The 26,737-nt window shown below is 37.1% G+C and overlaps 1 protein-coding gene and 1 non-coding gene across 2 annotated transcripts in view; one reads left to right on the forward strand and one right to left on the reverse strand.

Annotated features, from left to right (window-relative positions):
* The window catches only part of FRAS1 (Fraser extracellular matrix complex subunit 1), a 377,453-nt gene that overhangs the window by 44,839 nt on the left and 305,877 nt on the right, over positions 1-26,737 (forward strand). The window contains 6 exon segments of the mRNA XM_049789877.1: positions 894-929; positions 3,334-3,481; positions 4,688-4,831; positions 6,557-6,691; positions 20,900-20,988; positions 20,990-21,033. Coding sequence (XP_049645834.1) covers positions 894-929; positions 3,334-3,481; positions 4,688-4,831; positions 6,557-6,691; positions 20,900-20,988; positions 20,990-21,033 — 596 coding nt within the window.
* LOC126033301 (small nucleolar RNA SNORA51) lies at positions 81-213 on the reverse strand. Its single transcript, XR_007504409.1, has one exon. It is a non-coding gene; the product is annotated as a small nucleolar RNA SNORA51 (small nucleolar RNA).

A 26,737-nucleotide genomic window follows, 5' to 3' on the forward strand; every position in this document is an offset into this window, starting at 1 on the left:
TCATAGTTAAATTTTAGACATATAATGTTTCAGCACCAATCATACTGCCAATGTTGAGAATAGTTCTTTTTTTTTTTTTTTTTTGTCCCCCCATTCACAATACAGACCAGGCAAAGAGCCTGGTTTGAGGTGTATATTGGGAGCATTTACTGTATCTCCTCTTTTTATACAGTCAGTGTAAAGAACACAGCCTGTGGTAAGCACTGGGAGGCCTTATCTTTTCTTTTCTTTTCTTTTTTTTTTTTAAATCGAGAATAGTTCTTAAGAATTAAGCTTATTTGGCTGTGAAGTCTCTAAAATTGAGGGCAGTTGAAGCAATATTCAAGCCCAAAATGAAACTAAAAATTCGTAAAAATGACCATACAATAGTTAGAGGCAGTGGTGGAAAGTTTTTGGCGTTTTAGTGGAGGATGTGTTTGAATAACTTTATATAATAAAAGGATAAACATGAAAATTATTGTAAAACAATTATCTCAAAATATAACAAATTAATTTCTCAAAGAACTGAAATATATCCTAAACATGTTGACTTATCTCATCATGGTACGGTTTTCTTACTTGTGATTATATTTTAGTCTTTTTTTTTTCTTTTTTTTTTTTTTTGAGGGCCACACCATCAGTGTTCAGGGGTTACTTCTGGCTCTATATTCAGAAGTCGCACTTGGCAGGCTTGGGGGACCAAATTGGATACCAGGGATCAAACCTGGATTCATCCTGGGTTGGCCATGTGCAATGCAAACACCCTACCACTGTGCTATATTCTGGCCCCTGTTTTAGTCTTTTCAGAACAAATAATTTTCCTATTTGTGGAAAGTAGGTAACTTCTCATAAAAAATTTATCAGACTACTAATGTTTTCAGTGGTCTAATATAGATGTATTTTTTTATTTCTAGGGATCTTCTAATGTGAGTGAAGTTAAGTATGTTCCCGTAAGTATAGCTTTTTAACCTGTGCATTACTATTTATGAAATTGTTTTAAACAATGATCTGCCCAAATTATCTTGGTAAACAAAAATGATTTAGTTTTTTATAGTTATTTAAAATAACTTTTGAAGTAATATTGGCTTGTCATGTTAAGATTTCAATTGCATAGTCTTACAAGTCAACAACAGAATACAATATGTGATGTTTGCCTCTACAAGTCTAGCTTCTATCCTATCACTTTGTACTTGACCCTTTTACCTATTTTATCTTCTTTTTTTCTCTCTACTAGTCAGATTTGAAGATACTTGGTTGTGGTCTAAAATAAGATCATACTAATTAAACTTTTGTCCATTGATCACTATTTTTTAATCTGTTTTTAATGCCACACCTAGCAGCACTCACAGCTTACTTTTGGCTCCAGGATCACTTCTGGCAGGCTTTATGGGCCATAGGGAATCCTAGGGATCAGACTTGGATTGGTTACTTGCAAGGACTTATCTATTGTTCAAGCCCTCTCTCTCTCTCTCTCTTTTTTTACCTTATTTTCCCCCTGACTAATAAATACTTTTTCACTATAATCTTGTACATAAATACTCCGTTTCATATGCTAATTTTCTTCCCCCATCCCCAACCCAACTTTGAAAACTCAGTTTAACAGTGCTATTTCATGTCTGAAGTAGAGGCTCAGGGTTGAGGAAATGCTCAGATCTTCATGCCAAACAGTGTTTCTTTTAGGCTATTCAAAGACAATTTTCGCGTGGTTTCTTTTGGAAGGAAGCAGGATTTGGGCCACAACTGGTTGTGCTTATTCTTTTCCTCCACATCCTAGTTTACTCCTGGATCAGAACTCAAGGACCAGTTCTGGTGAGGCTCAGGAGACCAGAATTGGTTCTGGAGATTAAACCCAGGGCAAGTGCTTACCCAGTGAACCTGTGTAGTTTCTTTTTAAGGAAAAATGCAAACTTCTTGGTCGCACAACCTAGAGTACAGTTTTGGAAGTTATAGATTTAGAGGCCATTCTATCTTAAATGAAAGGAAATTATTTCTTCCTTTTCATGATTACATGATCATTTCTTTAATATTATTAATCATAGTTGCTAGAAACTCACATTAAATATTTGGGAATGATCACTATTAGAAACATTTTATAAACTGTTATGTTAAAACATGCTTTTCTGTTCTCTCCCAACTTACTTCCTTCATTGTCCCCAAATATTCTGGTAGGAGCGCTTGTCCCTTTTCTCTCAATAGGGTGAGTTCTTTATAATTCTCTTGCAGATGCTGTATTAAATGGCTAATGTTTTTTTACCACACTTTACTTGGTTATAAAGAATATTTCAATGTGAGAAAACTCCTGGCACATAAGCAGCCCATCAACAGTGGTCATGCAAAAGTTTGCATTAATTTTTTTCTTTATTATTATTAAGACATTGTTACTTATAAAAGTGTTCATAATAGATAGAGTTCTTTCAGGCATACAATGTTTCAACACCAGTCTCACCACTGCATCCATGAAAAAGTTTCTATTTTAAGAATACAATGACTTTCTTGATGTTTTTACTGTTATAATAAGGAAATTTAGGACTTTAATCAGCTTCCCAGGTTAATATAAAAGTATAGTTAATGTACCTGATAAGTTCTAGATATATTAATAATCCCCTTTGGTGATTGGCTTTTGGGGGAAGAAGGAATGGGGCAGTGTAAGATAGGTTAATCTGAGTTTAACATTTAAATAAGCCATTTAGGGCCAAAGAAATAGTATAGGAGGTTTAGGTGTTTGCTATACATGTGGTTGACTTTGATTGGACCACCAGCATCAAATATGGTCCCTGGAGCACTGGTCCCTGGAGCACTGGCAGGAGTGATTCCTCAATATTGAGCGAGCATAGCTGAGTATGTCCCAATACCCCACCCCACCCCAATTTAACAAACAGTTACAAACAAAAAGAAATGTTCTTCTCAAATTAAGACTGGGTTACTATTGTCTTGTTTTATATATAGGTGTGGGACCTGGAAATAGTTGGCATCAGAAGATAGTAAAGTGGTTGGGGCACACGCCTAGGTTTTATTGTTGGCAGAATATGGTTCCTGAGCATCTCCAGGTACAGCTCTGGAGATCTCAGAACTGTCAGTTTGGTCCCGGTATCCCTGGCTCTACAGAGTTCAAGTAGATTTGTATACTTCGGTGCTTGCATTGAATTTCTGGTTCCATTGGCTGAAAATGCTGGTGGGGCCCCGAGGCTTTATGAAAACCACTGGGGAGCCCCCAGCCCAATTTAGAAGTTGCAGCAGAGCCTAGATATTGTACTTTATGGAAATCACTTTTATTATAATTATAATATTCCTTCTAGCAAACTACATTCTAAATCACTGCATGCTGGTAATATCATTCATTACTGTTTCTTGTAGGAGGGAAAGAAGTGGGAGGATGGCCTTTGCAAGGTGTGTGAGTGTCAGGGGGCTCAGGTGACTTGCTATGAACCCTCTTGTCCTCCATGTCCTGTGGCCACATTAACCAAAATGGTGAAAGGACATTGTTGTCCAGACTGCACATCAGGTGGGTCCAATGTTTTGATTGTTTTCCATTGAGATAGTTTTTGCTGCCTTTCTCTCAATATTCATATCAATAAATATATCACAGTCTATCTCATATTATTATAAACTCATGTAACAGTTTTCAAAAATATGTGGTAGGTCTGTTCTATTATTGAAGATAGAAGAAAAGTTGTAGAAAGTTTATTATGGCTGTCCATTTCTTTTAAAGGAAAGTAATTAAACACATGTTCCTTTTGGAATACTTAATTGGGTTTTTGAAGTTTAAAGACTTATTAATTTTTTTCCAAAAGAAAATTTTATCTACTTGTTCTGCAACTCTGCTTTCAAATCACCTGGGGTTGAATTAGTTCCAGTTAATAATTGTTGGCAAGTACTGCAGTTGCTCTGGCTGAGCAGTAATTCGCCCATAAGCTAGTCTCTCTTGGAGATGTGGCATTTTCTTTTATTCATATTTCATAATTAATTGTTTTCATCTGTAAGTTACAATTTCTCACATTGGCAGTTCTCTTGTAGCACTCAAGTTATTTTAGCTCATCATAGTGTTTCTGAACAGCAAAGCAAGTGTGTAGTTTCATTTCACTACCTTCACCAAAATGGCTCCCTGGACTTTTCAAAACAAATATTTAGCCTAGCATAATGTTCTGTGTCTTGAAAATCAGATCCTTGACGACTTCAAAACTTGAAAGTTTCTTTGCTAATAATTTTGACTAAATTGAGTGATAATCCCAATTATATGAGAATGAAATTAGAAACTTTGAAGAAAATAAAGCTACCATTTTTCAAGAGAATAAAAACATTTAAAAATGCTTTTAGTTTTGAGGTCTTGATTTTTTATATGCATCAGATATTAGGAATGCCAAGAAGCTCTAATACACATGCCATTTCTGTAATATTCTATGATTATTCTATAGTTATTCGTTCTAAAAGCATCTTGAGAGATAGAAACTATTAAAGTAGTTGAAACTATTAAAGTTCAATAATGTTTCAGTATCTTTAAATTGAATACTATTGAAAATAGTTATTTCAGACAAAGAGGGATTATTTGAAATGATCGTTTTGCTATGTGGGAGCCTTATCATGTCTAAATTGTAGAACTTTTCCTTCTTTATATTTTACCTTGTTCCTTGTACCCCAATAGATTCTTTTTCTAAAACTTGTAAAAGAAACATGATCTTTACTAAGTTCTCTTATTCCTCTGTGATTGTAGATCATTGCCATCCAGACTGCTTAACCTGCTCACAGTCTCCAGACCACTGTGACCTATGCCAGGATCCCACAAAGTTGCTGCGCAATGGACGGTGTGTGCACAGCTGTGGTCTGGGATTTTACCAGGCTGGTGCTCTCTGTCTAGGTATGATTTCAGGCAGACCAGCCAGAGGTGGGCTGGAGTTCACTATTGTCAAGGAAGGGGTCATGCATACAGGAAATGTTCCATTTCCTAAAACCATTAGAAAGAAATAACATTTTCTCTAGGTTACTTGGCCTCTTATCTGTAGGTCTCTTTCTTCTAACATTTACTGATATTTCAATGCGTACTTGAAGAGAGATGATACGGAGAACAGATGCCAACTTGGTGGCCATAGCTGAGTTTGGTTACTTTTGAGAATTTTCAAGGGTAGTAATACCACTAGAATACTTTGTGTCATTAATTAAAATCTCAAATTACTTCAAGATAAAATTTTAACATTGATAACTGCCTTTATTTATGTGTTATATGAGGATCCAGAATTGATTCAAGTGCATTTCAGAATGTTATGTATCTTAAAGATGATCCTAACCTGGGATATTTGACATGATTGAGCCCAGATCAGTTACTTAGCCCCTCTAATAAATAGCCCTACTGCTGATTATTCATTTAAGAGTGTGTAGGTTTGGAGCCGGAGCTATAGCACAGTGGGTAAGGCTTTTGTCTTGCACATGACTGACCTGAGGTCGACCCCTAGGGCCCCATATTGTCCCCCAAGCCTGCCATGAGTGAATTCTGAGTGCAAAGTCAGGAGTAACCGCTGAGTGCCTCCGGATATGGCTCAAAAACAAAAAAAAACAAAATAAAATAAAATAAAATAAAAAGAGCATAGTTTCAGGGCTTAGGAGATAACTCAAAAGACTAGAGCAGATTTTGTATCTGGAAGGCCTGGGTCGATCCAAGGCTTCTCTTCCCCCAGAAGCTGAGCTGGAGATAATTTCAAAGCAATGCTGGATGGTGCCCGAATACCAAGATTTAGAATCATTTTAAAAGAAATTGTACGTTCATACCCATTAATGTATATTTAACCTTTCTGTGCCTCATATTGTTATCTGTAAAATGAAGTAATGCTAGTACTTCTCTCAGAGTTGTCTTATGAGGATTAAGAGTATTAACAAATGCAGTGTTTAAACTATAACACTGTTCTAAGAATAAGAAGGATGAACTGATTTTTATCAATTTTGTATTTACTTACTTTTTTCCAATTCATCTTTAGCCCTTGTGAACATTGTTTATATCTTTGTCAGGAGGGATTTTCTTATAAAATTGTAAAACTGAGAAATATATTAGGGGTAATTAAATAAGAAAGAAAGAGCATAAATTCCTGAGCCCACAGCCCAATGTCCAACGCCAGCTCCCTCTGATCTTCGGCAAGTTACTCATTCTCAGACTTCTGTAAGTTTGTTTCTCATCTGCAAAATTAGGATTCATAACGGCTTCAAAAAGCGAACCAAAAGATGAAATGCATTCATATAGGTAAAGTGTGATATGGAGTCTATCTTGATATATTTATAGTTACTTTTCGTTTTTTGGTTTTTTTTTTTGTGGTTTTTGGGTCACACCCGGCAGTGCTCAGAGATTATTCCTGGCTCCAGGCTCAGAAATTGCTCCTGGCAGGCACGGGGGACCATATGGGACACCGGGATTTGAACTGATGACCTTCTTCATGAAAGGCAAACGCCTTACCTCCATGCCATCTCTCCGGCCCTATAGTTACTTTTCTTGACTCTGGGCCCAGTGCCCCAGGGCTACCTAGGTTTCACCTGGGGTGATGTCTTTGGCTAATCAGAGTTTCCTTTTTTTCTCTCTTCCAACTTTGCTTGGAGCCAGCTTGTCTACCTCAGTGCTCCACATGCAATAATGGACACGAATGCTCCTCCTGTCAGCCACCCCTGCTGATGCGGCATGGGCAGTGTGTAGTCACATGTGGGGATGGATTCTACCAGGATCATCACTCCTGTGCAGGTAATTGCTAGCTGAACCTTCTAGAGCCAGTGTCTCAACAATAAAAGAGAGAAAAAAAAGCCCTTAATGTTTATTCCTTAGCATGTACTGTTTTGCCTGTTGGTTTAGTGTCTAAGTAGGCAGATACAAATGTCATTGTTAATGTCAAATTAGGCAATTTAAAGAGACAGCTGAAATTTCAATTTGATGCAATCACAGTGGTTTTGATTTTACTCTTTTATCATATTCCATCTCAGAGACCCCACGGCTAGCACTCTGTGACATACTTGCCTTTTAAAGGATTTTAGTTTTCCCTCCATACCATCTCTACCCTCTGCCACATACCCTGCATGCATGTTTTTCTTGTTTTCTTGTTTTCTCTTTCTGGGCTATTTTCATCTCTTATAATCAGTGTTTTAATTGGTGATGTTAATGCTCTTTGAGGGCATTTTGAAATAGGCAATGTTTCATTTGATTACTGGTTTACTTAGCTGACTGCTTCTACATTCTAACCACATACCCATACACAAATGCTTTTAGTAGAAAGTTGCTGGGAAAATTTGCTCATGCTCCCTCTAGGGAATGAAACCAATTTGCTTTAGTTCAGCCTGGTTGCAATTTTAGGCATAAAATGAGAAGACAGAAAGGAGAAAAGAGGAAAGACAGAAGAGATGAGAGAAGGATCTTAAAAATTAAAGTTGAATTTAAGATCCAGTTTCATATTCTGTCTTAATGTTAAGACCACCTAAGCAATTTTTCCAAATAAGCCTTGTTAGGAAAATTTTTCTTAATATCAGTGCTTATCCTATTGTTAGTGACTTCAGCATTGACCTTGGAAGCTGTTAAGTCATTCTGAGCTTTTGCAGTATGTTCTAAACTTTTCAAGGAGAATTCGGCTAGTTTGTGTTGACAGCAGGTTTTTTTTTTTTTGGAATTAGTTCCTCTTTACCTGGCCATTTATATATGTTATGAGTAAAATAATTCACCAATTTATTGACCCATCAAATTACCAAAAAGTCAACACTAAGCTGAGGAAACTAATTATGAGAAATTACTTGTTTAATATTCATGTCTTCAAAGCTGAATATAGGAAAGAGTGGAAAATACAGGGCAAAGTTAAGTTACTCATAAATAGGGTTGTTCAATAAAAGAGTATGAACAGTTAAACTAGAGAGCAGGCCAGACAATGACCTTATTATTTTTTTGTGGATGTGTGGATCACATCCTGCAGCTCTCATGGATTACAACTAGTGGTGCTCAGAGGACATATATAGTTTCAGGAATCAAACCAGGTTTACTGCATGAAAGACAAATGCCTTACACACTAAACTCTCTTTTACTCTTCTTGGCCCATGGACTAGGCTTATTCTTTAGTTCCTATGAGCATAGATCCTTAAATCCTCTTAGATTTGAGAATTGCATCGTAACAGCCCTTATCATTTCTTCATTTTCCATTGAGCTTTGTGTTGCACATACTCCTTTGTATGCATAGAAACATGGACATGGGTATTTTGCCTATTAATTCCAGCATGTTTGTTTTGTTTTGATTTGGGGGTCACAAACTGGCAGTTTTCAGAGCTTATCCCTCTGGCTCTGTGTTTAGGAATAACTCCTGGTGAGGCTTAGGGTGCTGGATCAGCTGGATCAGTCATGTGCAAGAAAAGCTTCATACCTATAATACCAGTTATATGTAATTGAACTGGAGTGTTGTCATGGTAGACACCCTGTGCACCTATGTCAATTTCTGCTTGTTCTACTACCTCTAACTCTACAGTTGTTGCTTTCCTAACTTTACCGTAGGACTCAGCATTGCCCATTTTATAGCACTCTAAATCAAAGACATACCACTTTCCCATGGCAGGTTTACTACAAGTAATCACCCTTTTCATGTCCAAATTCAATTTAAAGTATGACATTCAGGTTGCATTAACACCTAGACTTCCTTTGCCATCAGCCGGGATCAAGTTCAACACTGTTGGACACAAGACAGTATGTGTCTTTATGGCCTTCCTCTTACATTTACTCTTCTTGGTCCACAGAGCATCTTTCCCCTTTGTTTCCTATGAGCTTGTCCCATTGTGACCCATTTCTAGGAAATAATAGCCAGAACATAATCACCCTAGCCTGATTATCATATTATACATTCTTTGTTTTTGCGGGGTGGGGTTGAGGTAGGGGCCAGCTCTGAGAGTGTTGAGCTTGGTTTATTGCTCAGGGGCCACTCCCTGTAGTGCTCAGGAAGCATGCAATGCCACAGTTCTAATCTGTAGCTACTGCATGCAAAGCATATACTCAGGCCTTTGAGTGATCTTGTTGCTTATGAACTGCGTATTCTTCAATTTTGTGCATCAGTCACCTTAAAGGTAAAGCTGGAAAAGTTATACTTGGCATTTGGCACTGATGAGTATGTCTGCTACCTCCTTCAACAACTTAGGAAACTTGAATTTCTGCTTTCTATTGTTCTTCACTATTCCCTAACTTCCACATCTTTCTTCACTGTATTTTGTTCAATGTTAAAAGCATAAAGAGACCTCATCTTTTTCTTTATAGTGAGCTTGCAAATAAGTATGGATAGATGCATCTTAATATAATAAAACACACACAAATACCTATATAATTTATTATATGTTTGCTATGTGCTCTTAATTCTTTGGGATTTCATTTTGTATCTTATAGAATCAAGCAACTGCATGTCCTAGGTTTGTAAAAGGTGGAAAGATTTTAATTTTCAGCTCTGCTACTTACGGCTGCCTGTTTTGGAACAAGTCATTTAATAGCTTTGGATCCTGATTCTAGTTTTATCTACTTTAAACCATTATTTTGAAGCTTAGAAGAGATACTTGAAATGTTATTATATTATATCTGTACATAGTGGATATAACAATAGGCTGCAGTTGCTAGTTTTTCTTATTCTATAAATTTTTAATGGTAGATCAAATAGTTTGCATTAAGAGCAAGAGTTTTATGCCATTAGTATCTGATTTGAAATAAATTATACTTCCATGTTTAAAAGCAAAGTAAATACAATATATAAAACAATTTACTCTATTTAATCACAATTAGTTAAAATCTTTTAACTTTCTCCAAATACTCAGATTAAATAATAGAAATATGTGATTATTTACATGTTTCTTAGCCACTAGGATGGTATATGCAGAGAAAAATCTTCTAGTAAGAAAACTTGTAAAAATATACATCCAGGATACTGACCTAGTTAAAGTTTAAATGCTGTGCTTTAAACAGAGGAACCTCTAAGTAAATTATTTGATGGAATTATGTTTGATTAGAGCTGCTCAACCATTTATGGAAATGAAGTACTGACCCCTGGAGCTAGGTCCAAAGCAGTGAAGGCTTAATGGGTCTTGGCAGAGTGTTCCAACATGTGGTTTAGTCCAGTTGAGCTGTACTCAGGGCAGGGCTTCTTGGCAGAGGCATTTATGCGACTGCTGTTCTGAAATCCTCAAGAAACAGAAGCCTTCCTTGTTCTGTTGAGTTAGTCATTGTCAAGCTGGAGTCCTTCATGGCTAATCCAGCTCCCACCCAACCGGAGGCACCATCACAATATACTTGCCAGATATTATGTTCTGTTTGGGGGCCCAGGAACCCAGCACATGTCTAGTGCATTGTCAGCATATACATTTTTTTCTGTTCTTTATTTTCTATGTATTTTTAAAACCTTTTCTGGCACTCCACTGAAAATATGCTCTCCCTCTCCACAGCAAGTGCTGCATGCTTTTTTAAAGAAGGTGTACGATTTTAAGTAAAATTCTCATCTGATTTTGTACAGAAAGTAAATATTTGTTGAACTTTTCTCTTCCACTAAGCACTGCAGAAATATTGGAAATACGTCAGGGAAATAAGAACTTTCCTTTCTTAGGCTGGAGAGATAGCACAGTGGGTAGGCATTTGCCTTGCACTTAGACAAAAGGCTCTCTGGCACTGCATAAATCCTTTTTAAAAAAAATTAGTTTCTTTATTTAAGCACCATGGTTACAAAAATGTTCGTAGTAGGGTTTCAATCTTTGCGTCCTGCCAGGAGTAAGCCCTGAGCACAACTGGGTGGGTGTGACTCAAAATCCAAAAAAGAAAAGAAAGAAACTTACTCTGTCAAAGGTCAGACAGTGTTAGTAAATCAGTAAAGAAATAATTTCAGGAGTTTCTTGTTGTATGATATGAGTCTATTAGTACCAAAGCTGTAAAGACATTTTAAATGTTGTGTTCTAGGAAGTGACTATGGAGACAGACTTTTGAATTCTCCATAATACTAAGCACATAGAAGACCCAGAATAATTTTTGATTAAAAATGTGATAAGCCACTGAGAGAGAGCGAGAGAGAGTGAGGGGGGGGAGGGTGCAGTGTTGTACAGGCATGCCTAGACTTTGGTTTACAGGTGACTGATCTTCCATTTCACTTTTTATAGTTTATTCCCGTCAGTAATTTTCTAGTTAGGTGTGGCCTCTGGAACAGTAAAGAATTTCTATTTTTCTAGTGTCATTTTTTCTTCTTTTTATTTACCATCTTTAAGATAGTTTGGGACTTTTTCAATACTAGAAGGACAACTAAAAATATCATTATAAGCTGAAATGGTAGTTTAGTGTTAAAGTAGATTGTTTATTTGAGTATAGTCATAGAACAATATCAAAAAGAAAAAAGAAACAGCCCCTCCAATGCCCTTGTTGCTTCTCAACTAGTACTCAGGGAAGCTCGTTTGAAGCCATTTCAAAGGGAGGACAGGATTGCCTTTCAAAAATGTAGATTCTGAAGTCAATTAGACCCACTGAAAAAGGGAAAAGTCTTATTTCAGGTGCCTTTCCTCTTTGACCTTTAGATAAAGTAAAAATGGGAGGAGAAGGAAAATGCAGCTGGTGTGGTATTTACTTGGGATTTTTCTTCAGCAGCAGACTGTTTGGCACTTGCCTGTGCTGCTTCTAGACCCCTGCTATATATGCTTAGAAGAAAAGTGATAGAAAGGAGTGTCATAAAGCAGCAGAGAAAGCCTGCACCAATGCACACAAGAGTGTGTCTTGCAGTACAAATTCCATTTTTCCTAACTATTCTGAACCCCAGAATAATTTACTTTTGGATTATAAACTAGTGACAAGTCCTCTACTTTCTGCCCATTTTCTTAGGTTCTCAGCTGTTTTAGCTGGTCTATATGTCATGGATTCTTTCCCCCCTCTTCTTCACCCCAACTTGATTTCCTGTTCCACAGTGCACGATCCCTTTCTGTTACCCACAGAGTCCACAGCATCTCCATAATTACTGATACCAGGTTCTAAACTAGTTAAGCCTATGTAGTCAGAAAGTTTGAATTCTTCCTACCAAAAACTTGATTTTGATTGGAACTTCTTCCTTTGTCTTGTTCTTGCCAGAATCTGTAAACAAATAACCCAGAGAATCATCAGGTAATCCATAACCATTGAGTTATCAGTGAGAAAAATCCCAAGACTCCTGGAAGCTATGGGCTGCTAAAGGTTGCCATAATTGAGTGGAACCTGTGAGTTTCAGTTGGGTGCAAGTTAGGTCTTGGAAAACCATGATGGAGATTTGGGTTGTAGATTTAGGAGTATAAATGGAGGTGCAAGTGACAGAAGGGACAGCTCACACAATGTCCCTGGGTCTAAATGTCTTCACCCTCTGACTTGCCTGCTAATGATAAAGTTGTACTGCTTGTAAATTATTTTCCATGCAGATCTGGAAAGTGACTGCAGAGTTATTCCTTCAGGCCAGTAATCTTGTCTATAGGAGGCACAGCTAGAAGCTCAAATACACCTAAGATTAGCAAAATCATTCAGCTGTATCACAAGTGTGGTTAATGTATTAACTAGCTATTTACTCATCATGCGCCTTAGGGAAAAGAACCATTGGCATCACGTTTTCCCTTTCGTAATTTTTCTTGTAACTACCAAAATAAATTATGTTTTCTCCAAAAAATAATTAGGTACAGTAAGTAAAGTTCAAGATGCAAGAGAAAACTTAGGTAAAATTACTAATGCGAACTCTCGCAGACTCTTCTGCTACTACTTTGGTGCATTTCCCCCTCATTTTGAGTGTGTGTAAATTATGCACTTATACACACAATCTTTTTCTTTACAATTAAATGTATACTATATTTTACTTATCACTTGCTTTCCCCATGTTATTCGTTATTTTCTACAATGGCATTTTAAAACATATGTCTCATTTTCCATCTGTAAATGTATACGAACTCAGCAAGCCAGTCTTTCTGTGCCCAATTTTTATTTTTCATAAAAACCATGCTGTAAAACATTTTTACTACAAATTGGGTTGAATATGTTTAATTAAGTAAATTCTTAAACTTGTGAAGGCTTGGTCCCAACTATGTACATTTTTAATTTTTAAAAATATTCTTTTTAATTTTTTAATTAAGCACCATGTTGCAAACAAGTTTGTAGTTGGGTTTAATTCATAAAAAGTACACCCCTCCTTTACCAGTGCAACCTTCCCACCACCAATGCCCTCCATCACCCTCCTCTCTACCCCTGCCTGTCTTTGAGGACAAGCATTATACTTCTCTCACAAATTGACTCTTTGATGCACATTAACATATTTCTCTTGAAAAACGTCAAAATTAGAGCCGGAGCAGTGGAAACAAGTGGTAAAGCCTTGCCCATGCTAGCCTAGGACTTTAGGATGGACCTTGGTTTGATTCTCCGGCGTCCCATATGGTCCCCCAAGCCAGGTGCAATTTTTGAGTGCATAGTCAGGAGTAACCCCTGAGCATCACCAGGTGTGGCCCCAAAACAAAAACAAAAAATAAAATAAAAAGTCAAAATTTATACTTATCTTAGAAAAAATGATAATTCTTGCTTTGACCACTTTAATTATAGTAGATAATATTATTATTAAGGTTATCAACTTGAATAATATAAAATGCATCAAATTGTTATACAATGAGACCCAGGTTAATAATGCTTAACAAAGTCTGTTTCCATCAGTGCCTAAGCCAAATTATTCTCTTATGTATATCCTTTTTTATTCCTTCTTTTCCTATAACCTAATTTCCAATTCCTGTTCTCCCCATCGTTTACTATTTAAGTAACTATACTAACTCAACTTTCATATTGATTTTTGTATGTATGTTCTTATTGTTTTGCATGCATGTGTTTTAAATAGTATATATGTCAGTATATATTTCCTTCTTTTCCTTCTTTTCAATTTTGCAGCAGAGTTTTAATTCACCATACAGCAAATACAAAAGGAAAGTTGAGAGAGGATATTTGCCTGCCTTCATACATACATAAAATAGCTTTCCCCACTAACATCCCAACCCTTGGCTCCCTTGAAACTTCGGTTGTAAAAGTTGAACCATTCCTCTACTTTTTTTTAACTACCATGTATGCAATCTTCATGTTTGTCCAATCCATTGCATCTAGTTGTTGCTGTCCTTTATATTGACAGTGCCCAGGGCTTACTCTGGATCTAAGTGTAGGAATCACTCATGCTGAGATTTGTGGGACCATATATGGTGCCAAGGATTGAACCTGGATCATCTGTATGCAAGACAGGTGCCACCGACCCTCTTACTCTCTTACAGTTTATTTCTAAAAGTTCATAAAGATGAAGTTTTCTTAGTTTTCTTCTCATGTTCATGTTTTCCAAACACACTCTAGTCCCATATGTGTTTTCAAAATATGTGGGGATCATCTATTTCTATTTGGGGAAGAAAGGTTTTCAGTTGACACAGAGGGCAGGTTGAGGGAAAATACCCAATGGATATGGGACAAGAGAAGATTTTAGTAGAACATTTACTCAGATGAACATTTCTGTTTAAATATGTCCAGTATTTGCACTTCTTGGATAAATCTTCTTGGCCTGATATGGTCAGTGATAGGGTGGGAATGATCAGTTTACCCCAGTGGTTTTCAGCCTTTTAAATAGTATATCAGTGGTTTCTGCCTAATATCTGGACCTTTCCATGAACATCCCAAACTGTTTTCAATTCCCATTCATAGTGCTTTAATTGTTTTGTAGATGGTATGAGGAAAGAGCTTGGTGGTGGTGGTGGTGGGGGCTCTTAATGTAACTGTGGACTAATAAGCCCCAAGGGGTTTCATGGCTATTCTTTGCTTTCTTTCTTACCTACTTTTCCATCATCATCATTATTGCCTTTTTCTCTTCTGTGTCATATTGAACTTGCATTTTCTCTCTCATTTTTATTGTAGAGCTTTGAACAGAAATTGAAACACGATGTGCTAGATCACCCAGATTGTACCATTACTGGGGATCATTAGAACTTTTATTTTAGCTTTTTTCAAATATGTCATCTCACCATATCCCTTTATTTAGACTCCTCAGATAGCCACCTTATAGCTTATGAAATCGTGGAATCTTGAGATTAAATTTAATGTACAAAGAAAGCCTTTTTACTTCCAAAAAGAACTTCTTTTTTTGTTTTTGTTTTATTTTGCTTTGTTTTGGGGATCTACAACCAATTGTGCTTAGGGCTTACTACTGTCTCTTCAATTGGGGATCACTTCTGTTGGTGCTTGGGAGATCAGATGAGGTGCCAAGGGATCAAACTTGAGTTGATCAATTCTATATGGAATGAAATGGAAATATCCTATCTGCTTTCTTATCACTCTAGTCCCCAAATAAAATTTCTTATTGGAATTGACTCAGTCTCCTGAGAATATTGTGAACTTCTCAAGTATTTCCTAGTCATTTTTTGAAGTAAATGAGAACAGGGAGCTTAAGAGAGAACAGCACAGCATCTCTTATTAAAAAGGGGCAATTTATACTGCAGCCTGAGCTGCTCTTTCTGGATATCTGGATTCCTCTATCTATAGTTTGGGGGCTTCCTTAAAAGTAATTTTCCTGTAACAAATGCTTTTAATGTTTCTGGCTATATTAACTGGAAAAATATAACTGGAAAGAGGACAGTGCTTTATTTTTAGAGAAGCACAATAAAAAATTTTAAGTAATTGTCTCTTTCAAAATTGTCAAGTACAAAAAAGTAGTTTCTTTTTTTCAGAGGAGGTTTCGATGTCAAGATTGCCAAAAGGAAAGTAACTCATTCCTTTTCATCTGAAATGAAATTGCTAGCAAGCCAATGCTTGTCTTGCTACGGCCAGGGGCTTTTGCAAATAACTTATCTATTGCATGTGAGATTAGATGATGGCTTTCCCTTATTCACCTTCTTTTTAAATTTACTGCCACAACTTCTTCAGATATAATTCTAACTGAGTGATCTGGAATGTATCACTAGGAGAAATTATGATGAAAAATCAGAGAGTGATCTTATATTTTTATAATAACCCAGGTGTGGGTAATAGGCACATAAAAATAAGCCTACAGTAGTATATGATTCATTTAGTGTGAGAAATTAAAAATCAATTGTAAGACACAGTTGGAGTATGTCATTATAAGAGATGACTCTTTTATTTCTTACTAGATAAGTTTTACAACCTCAATCTTATCATTTTTTGTTTCATTTTTGGCCACATCCAGTGGTACTCAGGGTTTAATAATTCTAGTTCAGTGCTTAGGGGTGATTCCTGGTGAAACCAGCTTGTGGATCTATGACAGTACTGGGGATCAAACCCAGGCCCTCCTACATACAAAGCATGTTCTTCCTTGGAAAACTTAGCTATCTTAACTTGTTGTAGCTTTAGGCTATGATATCATGGTTAGTAGGATTCATGTAGAAATTTAAACTCTGCTGTTTTGATGTAACATATATTTAATGATGAAGCATCAATCTGTATTCTGGTCAGTTATGATGATTAGAGATCATGGTCCTTAATTTGGTGAATATATATTTTGATTCACGAATGCTTATAATAGGATTTGTGCATACAGCATTCAGCTCCACAGCCCCAACCAGTGTCCGTCTCACCTTCACAATCTCAGGGTTCCTCATATTTCCACATCTCATTACCAGGATAAGCCCAACTCTGCAGACCAGTTATTCAGGTTTCTGTTGCCTATGGTCACTTGTTATTTTTCCTATTGTTTCTTTAAGTGAGATATGTCGTCTTTCTCCCTCTGACTCATTACACCCAACATGATATCATCAGGTCTTGCCACATCTTATTGTGTATATATATATATAATATATATATATATATGTATATATGTCCATAACCTTTTATGTACAACATGTATACATACATATGTACCATAGCTTTTTAATCCAGTCATCTGCTCTTGGATACTTGGGTAGTTTCCATATTTTAGTTATTATGAATAGTGCTAAAATGAACATGGGGCATGGTGTATTTTCTGAATAAATTTGAGGCCCTGAGGTAGATAGGTATGTAGGTAGTAGAATTGCTGGATCATATGGTAGCAAATTTTTAGTTTTTCAAGAAGTGTCCATATTGTTTTCACAGGAGGTTGAATAATGAATATTCTTACAACAGTGGGTGAGGGATTTTTCTTTCCCACATCCACACCAACTTTGATCTCCTTCCTTTATTTTAATTTTAATTTTATTGAAGCCATTGTGATTTGCAAAGTCCTTCATAGTTGGGTTTCAGACATACAATGAATCAGAGCCAAAACCCACCACATATCCTCCACCGATGTTGCCCAAGTACATCCCATATATCACCACTGCCCCCCATCCTGCAGTGTAACCAGTTCATTAGGTTCAGATTATTAAAGTTTGAGTCTCTTGATTCCATGTTGTTGCCTTTTGCTTGATATTTGTTCTGAAACACTTGGCCTCTGGCCTCCATCTTTTCATATTTGTATTCTCTTTTACTCAGTTTCTTTCCTTCTCCTTGCTATACTCTCCTGGAGCCAAGGGGTGTTTAAGACAGCTACCAGATAAACCACTGTGTTTCTTCATAAAGTTATTTGAATCCCACATGTAAGTGATATCATTTCTGTAATTATCCTTCTTCTGGATTCATTTAATATTATATCTCCCAGTCCCACTCCATGTTGCTACAAATTACATATTTCCTTACAGCTATGTAGTATTTCATTGTATATACTGACCACATTTTCATGATCCACTCATCTGTTGTTGGCATCTGTTGTTGATTCCAAGTTCTTGTACTCGAGTGCTGCAATGAATAATGGTAGTGCATAAATCCTTTTGGATGACTGTTGTGGAGGATATTACCTTTATAGAAGGGATTGGCTTTTAAATAAACACTGTGCAGATACAGTAGAATAAATAATGTAAAGAGACATTATCAAGAGTGCTGCAGGAATACAAGGAAGGAGTAATAACTTTGGACTAGTTCAGCAAGTTTATAGAGAAGTTGTGACACACCTTGAAAAGCCTGTGAAGCATAAGTGAATAGGGTTATAAGAGCTAGAGGAAAGAGCCAGAGGCATTGCCAACTGGATGTTACCTCTGGGTCATCCAGAACCCCCGGACAGCCCATGCCTTATTTAAGGTCGACCCTGCTTTGTGGAACTGCTGTTCAGGAACAGGGTCTCACATGCTAAGCAAGGTTCAGTTTATGGTGGGGCCTCCCCGAGCCTGTAATTTCTTCTCTTCAGTCCCTGTTCTTATTAGCATTCTCTGGAGCACATTAAACTAGCAAGGCAATCTTGTATAGTTACTCCATTGCAACAGCCAATGTAGTCTATGTCGTCCACCAATCAGTCCCTAAAGAGAACTAACACGTTGGGGTTTTGATGTTTTGTATGCCGAGACCCCTGAACAAGCAGGCCTCATTCCTTAGAGGACATCTTGAGGCTATTACGTTTTCTTTTTCCTCATAGCAAATGTTCTAAAAAAAAAAAAAAACCACAAAACTGATCTAATTGCAATGCCCTCATAAAACTTCTGTGGAAGGAAGTTTCAGGTTCTTAGCCTTTAAGTCTTGCAATTGTGATCTGACCCCGTTGCCTAATTTAGTCTCATTCCTCACCCCCTCCTGGAACAGTTGTTTTCTCCAAGTCATGTGCAGGATGCCACTAATACACATAGATGCTGGGGTGAGATCAAGGTTTCCTGGGAGCAGAGTTTAAGTAGTAATAACTTATCTGTAACTGCTGGAAGGACCCCAGAGGTTGGCACAGCACCTGTTGGCTGCTGTAGTGGTTGTTTATGTTTAATGATGATAGATGCATCAATAATGGTACCTTTCTTAAGGAAATGAGACCTAGGATTCTTATTTTATTTGTTTAGACAGCAGCTTTGCCATGAGTCCCTGAGTTACTGAGATAGAGAAATAAATAGTGATGTTAGTCAGTCATTGAAGTGAAGTTAAGTGAATGACAGACTCTCATGTGTCGAAAAGAATTTAGATTTGTTCCTGTTCTCTTGGCAAACCGCATCTATAGTTATAGTGCAGTTTTGGGCTTATCCTTGGCATGAACTATATTCTTCATATTGCACTGGCAAAATATAAAGAAAAGCATTAATTATAAATGAAGTCACTCAAGAGACATGTGGTATGCCAGGCAATGTGCTTGGTCTTGAGCCAACTGGGATAGAAATTGTCTCTGATCTTATGAAGATTGTGGTTGAGAAGAAAAATAATTGTACAGACTTCCTCCATTTCTGGCCCCCCTCATACACATACCACCACCACCACCACCACTGACTTTTCTTCTAGAGAGGTGGTGGCAGTGCCTTCAGCCTTCTTTCTGCCTATAAGTCTTCAAACCTGCTCAACATGGCAGCCAGATAGTGCTTTTAAAATATAAATCATGGCAGTTTCTTTCCTGCTTAAGTCTGTCTGTCAATTTTCTTTTTGAGGTTAGGTAATTGGCTTTCCTGCTGCCTCTCCCACCAGCCAGGACTCAATCTAGGCCCCACTGTACCCAACTCTGCCCTGCCTCTCCAGCCACAAACGGCTGTTTCAGTACCTTAAACACTGAATTTCCGACTATCCTCCAGAGAAAAGCTGTGGATCTCCCCAAGAATGTCTGGGCCCTCGAGAGATAGTACAGAGGGTAAGGCACCTATCTTGCAAATAGCCCACCTGGATTCAATCCCAAGTCTGCTAGGAGAGAATCCAAGCACAAAGACAAGAGTGAATACTGCTGTGTATGACCACAAAGATCAAATAAATAGATACATAAATAAATATATATATAAGTTACGGTCATTTCTTCCTCTTTCAGAACTTTTTCAAATTAATGTCTGAAACCCTACTTGTAATTGTCCCTATATTTGCTGAAGACAGACTTTTCTGAAGTGAAATCTTTCCTGGTGCAGTTGGAACTGAGGAGAAAATTGGTTCTTGAAATGTGCAGTGTATTCCATCCTTTCTTCTCACTCCAAAGGGACACCTAATTGAATTGCTGGGTATAGTTACCAAGTCTCTTGTAATCAGCAAAGCTATTCTCCCACCAATTTTGGTCAGAATGGATATCTCTGAGAAATAGGATGTGCTCCATTGTGAAGCAACAGTCAAAAATATGATGCCAACTAACACAAGAATGCACAGAGGTAAGCTGTGCAGTTAACCAAACCTGAATATATTCAATCATTCTGAATTGGCCCTCTCTCTGTAGCTGGTGTAAAAGTGAAGCATAGGCAAGAATAATAATTGAAAATCAAATGTTGTAAGAGGAGGGCATTTTCTAGCTTATAGTAATGAATGGTCAATGAGCATTGTAAGGCTGGAAAACATAAAATGTAAAAGAATTATAACCCCTATCCTAAAGATGTACACTGAGGGAAAGAGAGAGAGAGAGAGAGAGAGAGAGAGAGAGAGAGAGAGAGAGAGAGAGAGAGAGAGAGAGAGTCCAAGAACTGAGAGATATAGAAAGTTATGATAGAAAAAGAAAAGAGAGGAGAGAGGAGAGAGAGATACTGGAGAGAGATGAGAGAGATACTGGAGGAGAAAGGAAGGGGTGATTGAAATCAAGCATTTGGTCCTTCAAGACCCACTAAGGTAACCACCTAGCTTATTCTCCTGCTGATAGGGACTGGGATAGTTGTCCGTGGACATTTTTCTGGGCATTTGTAAAGGGGAGGTGACAGAGTGTAAAGTTCCATCTCTCATTTCATTCTGTCCCTGCATCACTGATTTCCTTCCTGAAACTACCCCTCTGAGTCCCTGCTCCAATTCTCTGAGCAATGATGGATCGAAATCTGTACTTCTGGCTAGCAGTAGAGTTTTGGGGTTTTTTTGTGGGATAAGTATTTTTCTTCAGCATGGGCATATGTTCATAGCAATTTAGGAATAAAGTAATCAACCCCTGCTTATTGATTCTAAAATATTTTAAGAAAAAATTGCCACCAGTCCTTGACTGTAGTTTGCTCACTAAGTTTTACTATTTCCCCACAGTATGCAGTGAATCCTGTGCTGCTGCTGGGGTCCTACTTGAGAAGCACTGCTTGTCCTGCAGAGATCCCCTCCAGGTGCTGAGAGAAGGCAGGTTGTGAAGACAGCTGTGGTGATGGCTTTTACAACAAGCAAGGGCACTTGCATTGGTAAGTTTTAAGGCACCATCAGACCATAGGACTTTTTGGGTGGCAGGGTGTTTTGGACCACATCTGGGTGGTATATAGGACTTATTTCTGGTTCATGTGCTCAAGGATCACTCCTAGAAGGGCTTGAAAGACCATCTGTGGAGGCAAAGATTAAATCTGAGTCAGCCTTGCTCAAGATAGGTATCCTGGTATCTGACCCACTGTAAAATCTCTCCAAGCCCCACAACCTATGTCTTATTTAAATCTTAACATTGGTCACAAGTATAGCTTTTACTCCACAAATAAACAAATGACTGTCAACACTGATATTTTTGTATTCAACCTCACTGATATTTTGGTAGTAACATACTTGCCTGATCCACTCTAATGGCCCAACTCCTAAATAAATACACATTAGGTTGGGTGCTTAATTTAACCCTATCCAGCAGAGGAAAACTATGATATGCAGGCTACATGCTCACATCACAACTATCAAGGATAGTGGGCCTTCCTTTCTTTAATTCTAAGCTCCATTTACTCTAGACTGCCTTCTAAGTTTGCATGGAGATAAAAACAAGTTTAGGCTGGCCAGAGGTAGATCTTTTGATGGAGGTGGTTCCATTGACATAAAACTGAAACAGCTACTGCCTGTTCTATCTTGAACCCCCACTTTAACAATAGCAATTAGATCAGTTTAGGGCTTCCTTGCAGACACTATTCCCACTGCTTTATAAACCCGAGGAGAGGCCAGTGAAGTATGGGGGAAGTTGTGACCGTAGATGAGTTAATTTCTCATATATCACTATTCTTTTTTTATTATTATCTTTATTTAAACACCGTGATTACAATATGATTATAGTTGTATGATTACAGTCATGTAAAGAACACCCCCTTTCACCAGTGCAACATTCCCACCACCAATTTCCCAGATCACCCTCCTCCCCCACACCCCCACACTGTACTCGAGACAGGCTTTCTACTTCCCTCCCTTTCATTCACATTGTTATGATAGTTTTCAGTGTAGTCATCTCTCCAACTGCACTCATCACTCTATGTGATGAACTTCATGTCATGAGCTGCACCTACCAGCCCTCATCTCTCTTGTCTCTGAAATACTGTTAAAAATGTCTTTCATTTTTCATAAAACCCATAGATGAGTGAAACCATTCTGTGTCTTTCTCTCTCCCTCTGATTTACTTCACTCAGCATAATAGATTCCATGTACATCCATGTATAGGAAAATTTCATGACTTCATCTCTGCTGACGGCTGCATAGTATTCCATTGTGTATATGTACCACAGTTTCTTTAGCCACTCATCTGTTGAAGGGCATCTTGGTTGTTTCCAGAGTCTGGCTATTGTAAATAGTGCTGCAATGAACATAGGTGTAAGGAAGGGATTTTTGTATTGTATTTTTGTGTTCCTCGGTATAATTTCCTAGGGAGTGGTATAGGCTGGATCATATGGAAGCTCAATTTCCAGTTGTGAAGGAATCTCCATATCGCTTTCCATAAAGGTTGTACTAGACGTCATTCCCACCAGCAGTGAAAAAGAGTTTCTTTTCCTCTCCCCCAGCACTGCTTGTTTTCCTTTTCTGTGATGGTGTGCCAATCTCACTGGCTTGAGTGGTACCTCATAGTTTTTGATTTGGCATCTCCCTAATGATTAGTGATGTTGAGCATCTTTCATTGCCTTTTGGCCATTTTGCCTTTCTTCTTTTTCAAAGTGGTCTGTTCATTTTTTTCTCCCTATTTTTTTGATGGGATTAGTTGTTTTTTTCTTGTATATGTTCTGTCAGTTACCTTGTAAATTTTGGATATTAGTTCCTTTATCTGATGAGTATTGGGTGAATAATTCTCCCACTCAGTGGATGGCCTTTGTATTTCTGGGCACTAGCCTGCCAGATTTTATTGAGCACAGAGCTCCCCCCTGGGCAGAATGCCTATCCTGAGCCAGTCCCACCAAGGGTTTGCTTGACAGAAATTGCTGATTGCTAAGTAGGAAAATCTCTGTTTTGTATAAAACCAAGTTGTAAACTAACAGATACAAAGAAACTAGGGATAATCATTGTTTTGGGTAAAATCAAGATGTACAGTTGTAAACCAACAAATTATTGAATGGAGAGTTTTGAACTGAGTTTCATGCTATGGTTAAACCTATAAAAAATCAATTGTCTCGCTCTTTAATCATTAAAATCCACTATATTAATAACATACTCAGGCCATGAAATTTTCTTAAGTAATCTTCATCCTTTTATTTACTGAGCGGGGGCCACAGCCCAAATGAGATGATCTCTGGGCTTGACATATCCACTTGTTTTAAGGGAAACATGACAGCTGCTTGCTGAAAGCTGTGCAGAGATCCATCAGCATTTCTGGTGAGAAAAATCTCCTATCCTAAGGACAAGTTACAGGTGGCTTTGTGTGGATGCAGGAAAGGAACAAGGGGAAGAAAGAGCAAAGCATTTTAATCTTTTCTGTCAGAACACTTTACTGATCAATTAAGGTGCATGCTCTAAGATCAGCATATGTTACATTTGCACTAAACCAAACGCAAAGCCATTTATCCTTCGTGTCCCAAGGAGTCTGGGGACTATTCACCAATGAGGAGGCCCGATATTTTTACTTAGACAATATTTTCTGGATAGCCCTGCCATTCAATATTCCTTTCATTATGACATTGATGGGGAAAATGCCAAACAACTTGTCATTATTTGAGGAATTTCTTTGTTATACACCATTTTACTTAAAGTCATTGTCCAAGAACCTAGAATGACCATTAAGTAAGCATTTGCTGTATTTAGAAGGAGTGATTATTAGTGTGAACCCAGAGGATGTGAGGGCTAATAGGTAGAGTGAAGGATACAAGTTTCTTATGAAAGGGGAAAATTTAAAAATAAAAGGGAAGATTAGTGAATTAAAAGAATTTTACAAAGGGAGGATTAAGGCGAGAGCAAATCCTGAAATGCTCTCTGCACACATTTTGATACAAAGCATCGGAAGATAATTTTTAAGCAGCAGAGCTTATTGTTGTTGGCCTTATTCAACCAATCAATCATTTGATCAAGTGTTTGCTGGGTCCTCCCACGTGTTTTGCCTGGTGCGAGAGTTTTTGATACCACTCGGTTTGGCCAGTAAGTCTTTTGACACACAAGACTGAAGTCATAAAATTGCTAATTCCCAAAGTATATTTAAAACTTTCAGAAAGTCATATAACTGCTAACATATCAGCAAACCAAATCTGTGATTAGGGTTGGAATGTCAATTAAGACGTCTGGTGCTGATCAGTTGTTGACCTATTTTTGATTCAGGTTAGTATATTCAAGATAAAGGACTGGCTCGTATTGGTTTAATGATTTATAACCAAGTACCTCATATCAGTAGAATTTTAAACAACTACTGGGGAAAAAGCCAGCATAGCCTGTTATAAACAGTGGGTCAGAAAAAATTCTCATAGTCTAAAGTATTCTGTGGTACATGCTTTATGTTTTACAAATATTAGATATAAAGGGTAGGGAAAGTACATAACCTCCTTATTCTTTGATCTTTTAAGTACTTGTGCCTTTTATGAAGGGCTTTCCTGAGTTTAGCTCACAATAATAAATCAAAATAAGTTCATAAGGTTTCTTTTTTTTTCTCGGTTTTTGGGTCACACCCAGTGGTGTTCAGGGGTTACTCCTGGCTTTGCACTCAGATATCGCTCCTGGCCTACTTGTGGGACCGTATAGGATGCCAGAATTGAACCGGGCCTAACCCAGGTCAGCAATGTACAAGAAAAACGTCCTACCTCTGTGCTATCACTCTGACCCCCAAGTTAACAAATTTTTCATTAATCAAACTCCTTTCTTTTTCTCTCTCCTTCCTTTTATCCTCATTTCTCTTCCTCACCTATGCAGCTGTTTTAGTTTTATTTTTTTTGAGGAGTTGGAGTTTTGGGGCATATCCAGTGGTGCTCAGTGGGTTACTCTTGGCTCTGCACTCAGAAATCGCCTCCTGGCATCCTCAAGGGGCCATGTAAATACCGGGGAATTGACCCAGGTCCGATTCGGGTCTGGTCTTGGGTTGGCCAAGTGCAAGACAAACATCCTACACTATCTATTATATAGTGGTGTATATTATATATGCTATACATTACATTATATTATATATTACAATATATAATAGTATATAACACTTATAAATTATATATGCAAATTTATAATTATATAATTTATAATTATAAATTATAATATAATTTAATTATAATTACTTTTAACTTTATATTAGCTTTTAATGTATAGCATGATTATCCATATTTGTATTATTGGGATATGATCAATTAGGCCTAAATAATATATGTCATCATACAAAATTACACTTTTTTTTTTAGTGATATACTCTGGTAGCAACTCCTAGTTGTATAATAATAAAGTCTTGCTAGCTCCTCTGGTAGCCTCTGGTCAGTGGCCAATTTCTATAAAGTTAGTGGTTTTGTTATTATTCTTTGATTCTAAAAGAGATCATATGGTAAGTTTGTCCTAAACTTACTTGATATAAATTTACTTGATTTATAGTCCAGTCATGTCACAAATAGAAAAAGTTTATTCTTCTATATGATTGAAAAATTCCTTTAATAGATGAATATAAGATATATGTGTGCATATAGAAATATATGTATTCTATTTATAAAATGTGTATATAAACACACAACTATATTTTTCTCCTTTTATTCATAGATGGGTACTTGGGCGCATGTGGATTTGAGTTAGGTGGTTTCATTTTCTTGGCTTAAATATGCAGTCAGTAGTGGAATTAATTTTATGTTTCTATCTTTTTATTTTTATGGACTCGTTTTTAATGATGTTACAAAAGTTCATGTTTTCCCCTTTTTGCTCACTCAACACATTTTAAAGTTTACCTGTGTTTGCTCTATCATCTTAATACTTTGCTTCTCATTTACTGAATAGTTAGCTCTTTCTTGGCTGCTTTCCCCACACCTCACTCTCCCATCTGCCACTGAGAGACTGCAGTTCCTCCGTCCACACTTCATCACTAGAGGAAACCATGAATAGCTTTGAACTTGCTCCTTTGGTAAATTTCTGTAAGACTGAAAACTCAGGGATGAATTGTCTATTTTCTTTTTTTTTAAAATCATTTTATTTTTATTCCAGTGGCAAAGATTAAAAGATATAAACAATCCAAATTTTCTAAGTAAACATTTCTTGATTCAATGAAGCCTGTTCTTTTGAATGTTTGCAGTGTTTGGTAGCAATCCAGTGTTCATTCTTTGTGCCCAAAGCATGAATACTCTCCACTCCAAATTTTTTGCTGCAATGGGGTAATATCAATCTTTAGGACTTTTTTCAGATCAAGAGATATACAGGCACAACTTATTTGGATGTTCATTCTCATTTTTAATGATTTTGAGAATATAATAACCTCCGCTTTTGGGTTCCCACTTCTGTAAATTTATTTCTAATGTATTTCACTATTGTTTTATGGTTTACTTGCCTTTTATGGCTAGTTTTATTGAGTTCCCTTTATGCTATAGATAGTAACTTTTGTCAGTCCAAGCATGCAAGTATTTTCTCCCTTTCTATTACCCTTTAACATTTTGTATGCTGCTTTTTTGTCAAGCAGAAATATGTTATGCAGAATTTTTTACTTTAAGATTTTATTTTGAGATAAAAAAAGATATTCTGTACAGGTTCACAAGAAATTATCCTACATGTTTT

Source organism: Suncus etruscus, chromosome 16 (genome assembly GCF_024139225.1).
Source record: "Suncus etruscus isolate mSunEtr1 chromosome 16, mSunEtr1.pri.cur, whole genome shotgun sequence".
In the NCBI taxonomy this organism is placed as follows: domain Eukaryota; kingdom Metazoa; phylum Chordata; class Mammalia; order Eulipotyphla; family Soricidae; genus Suncus; species Suncus etruscus.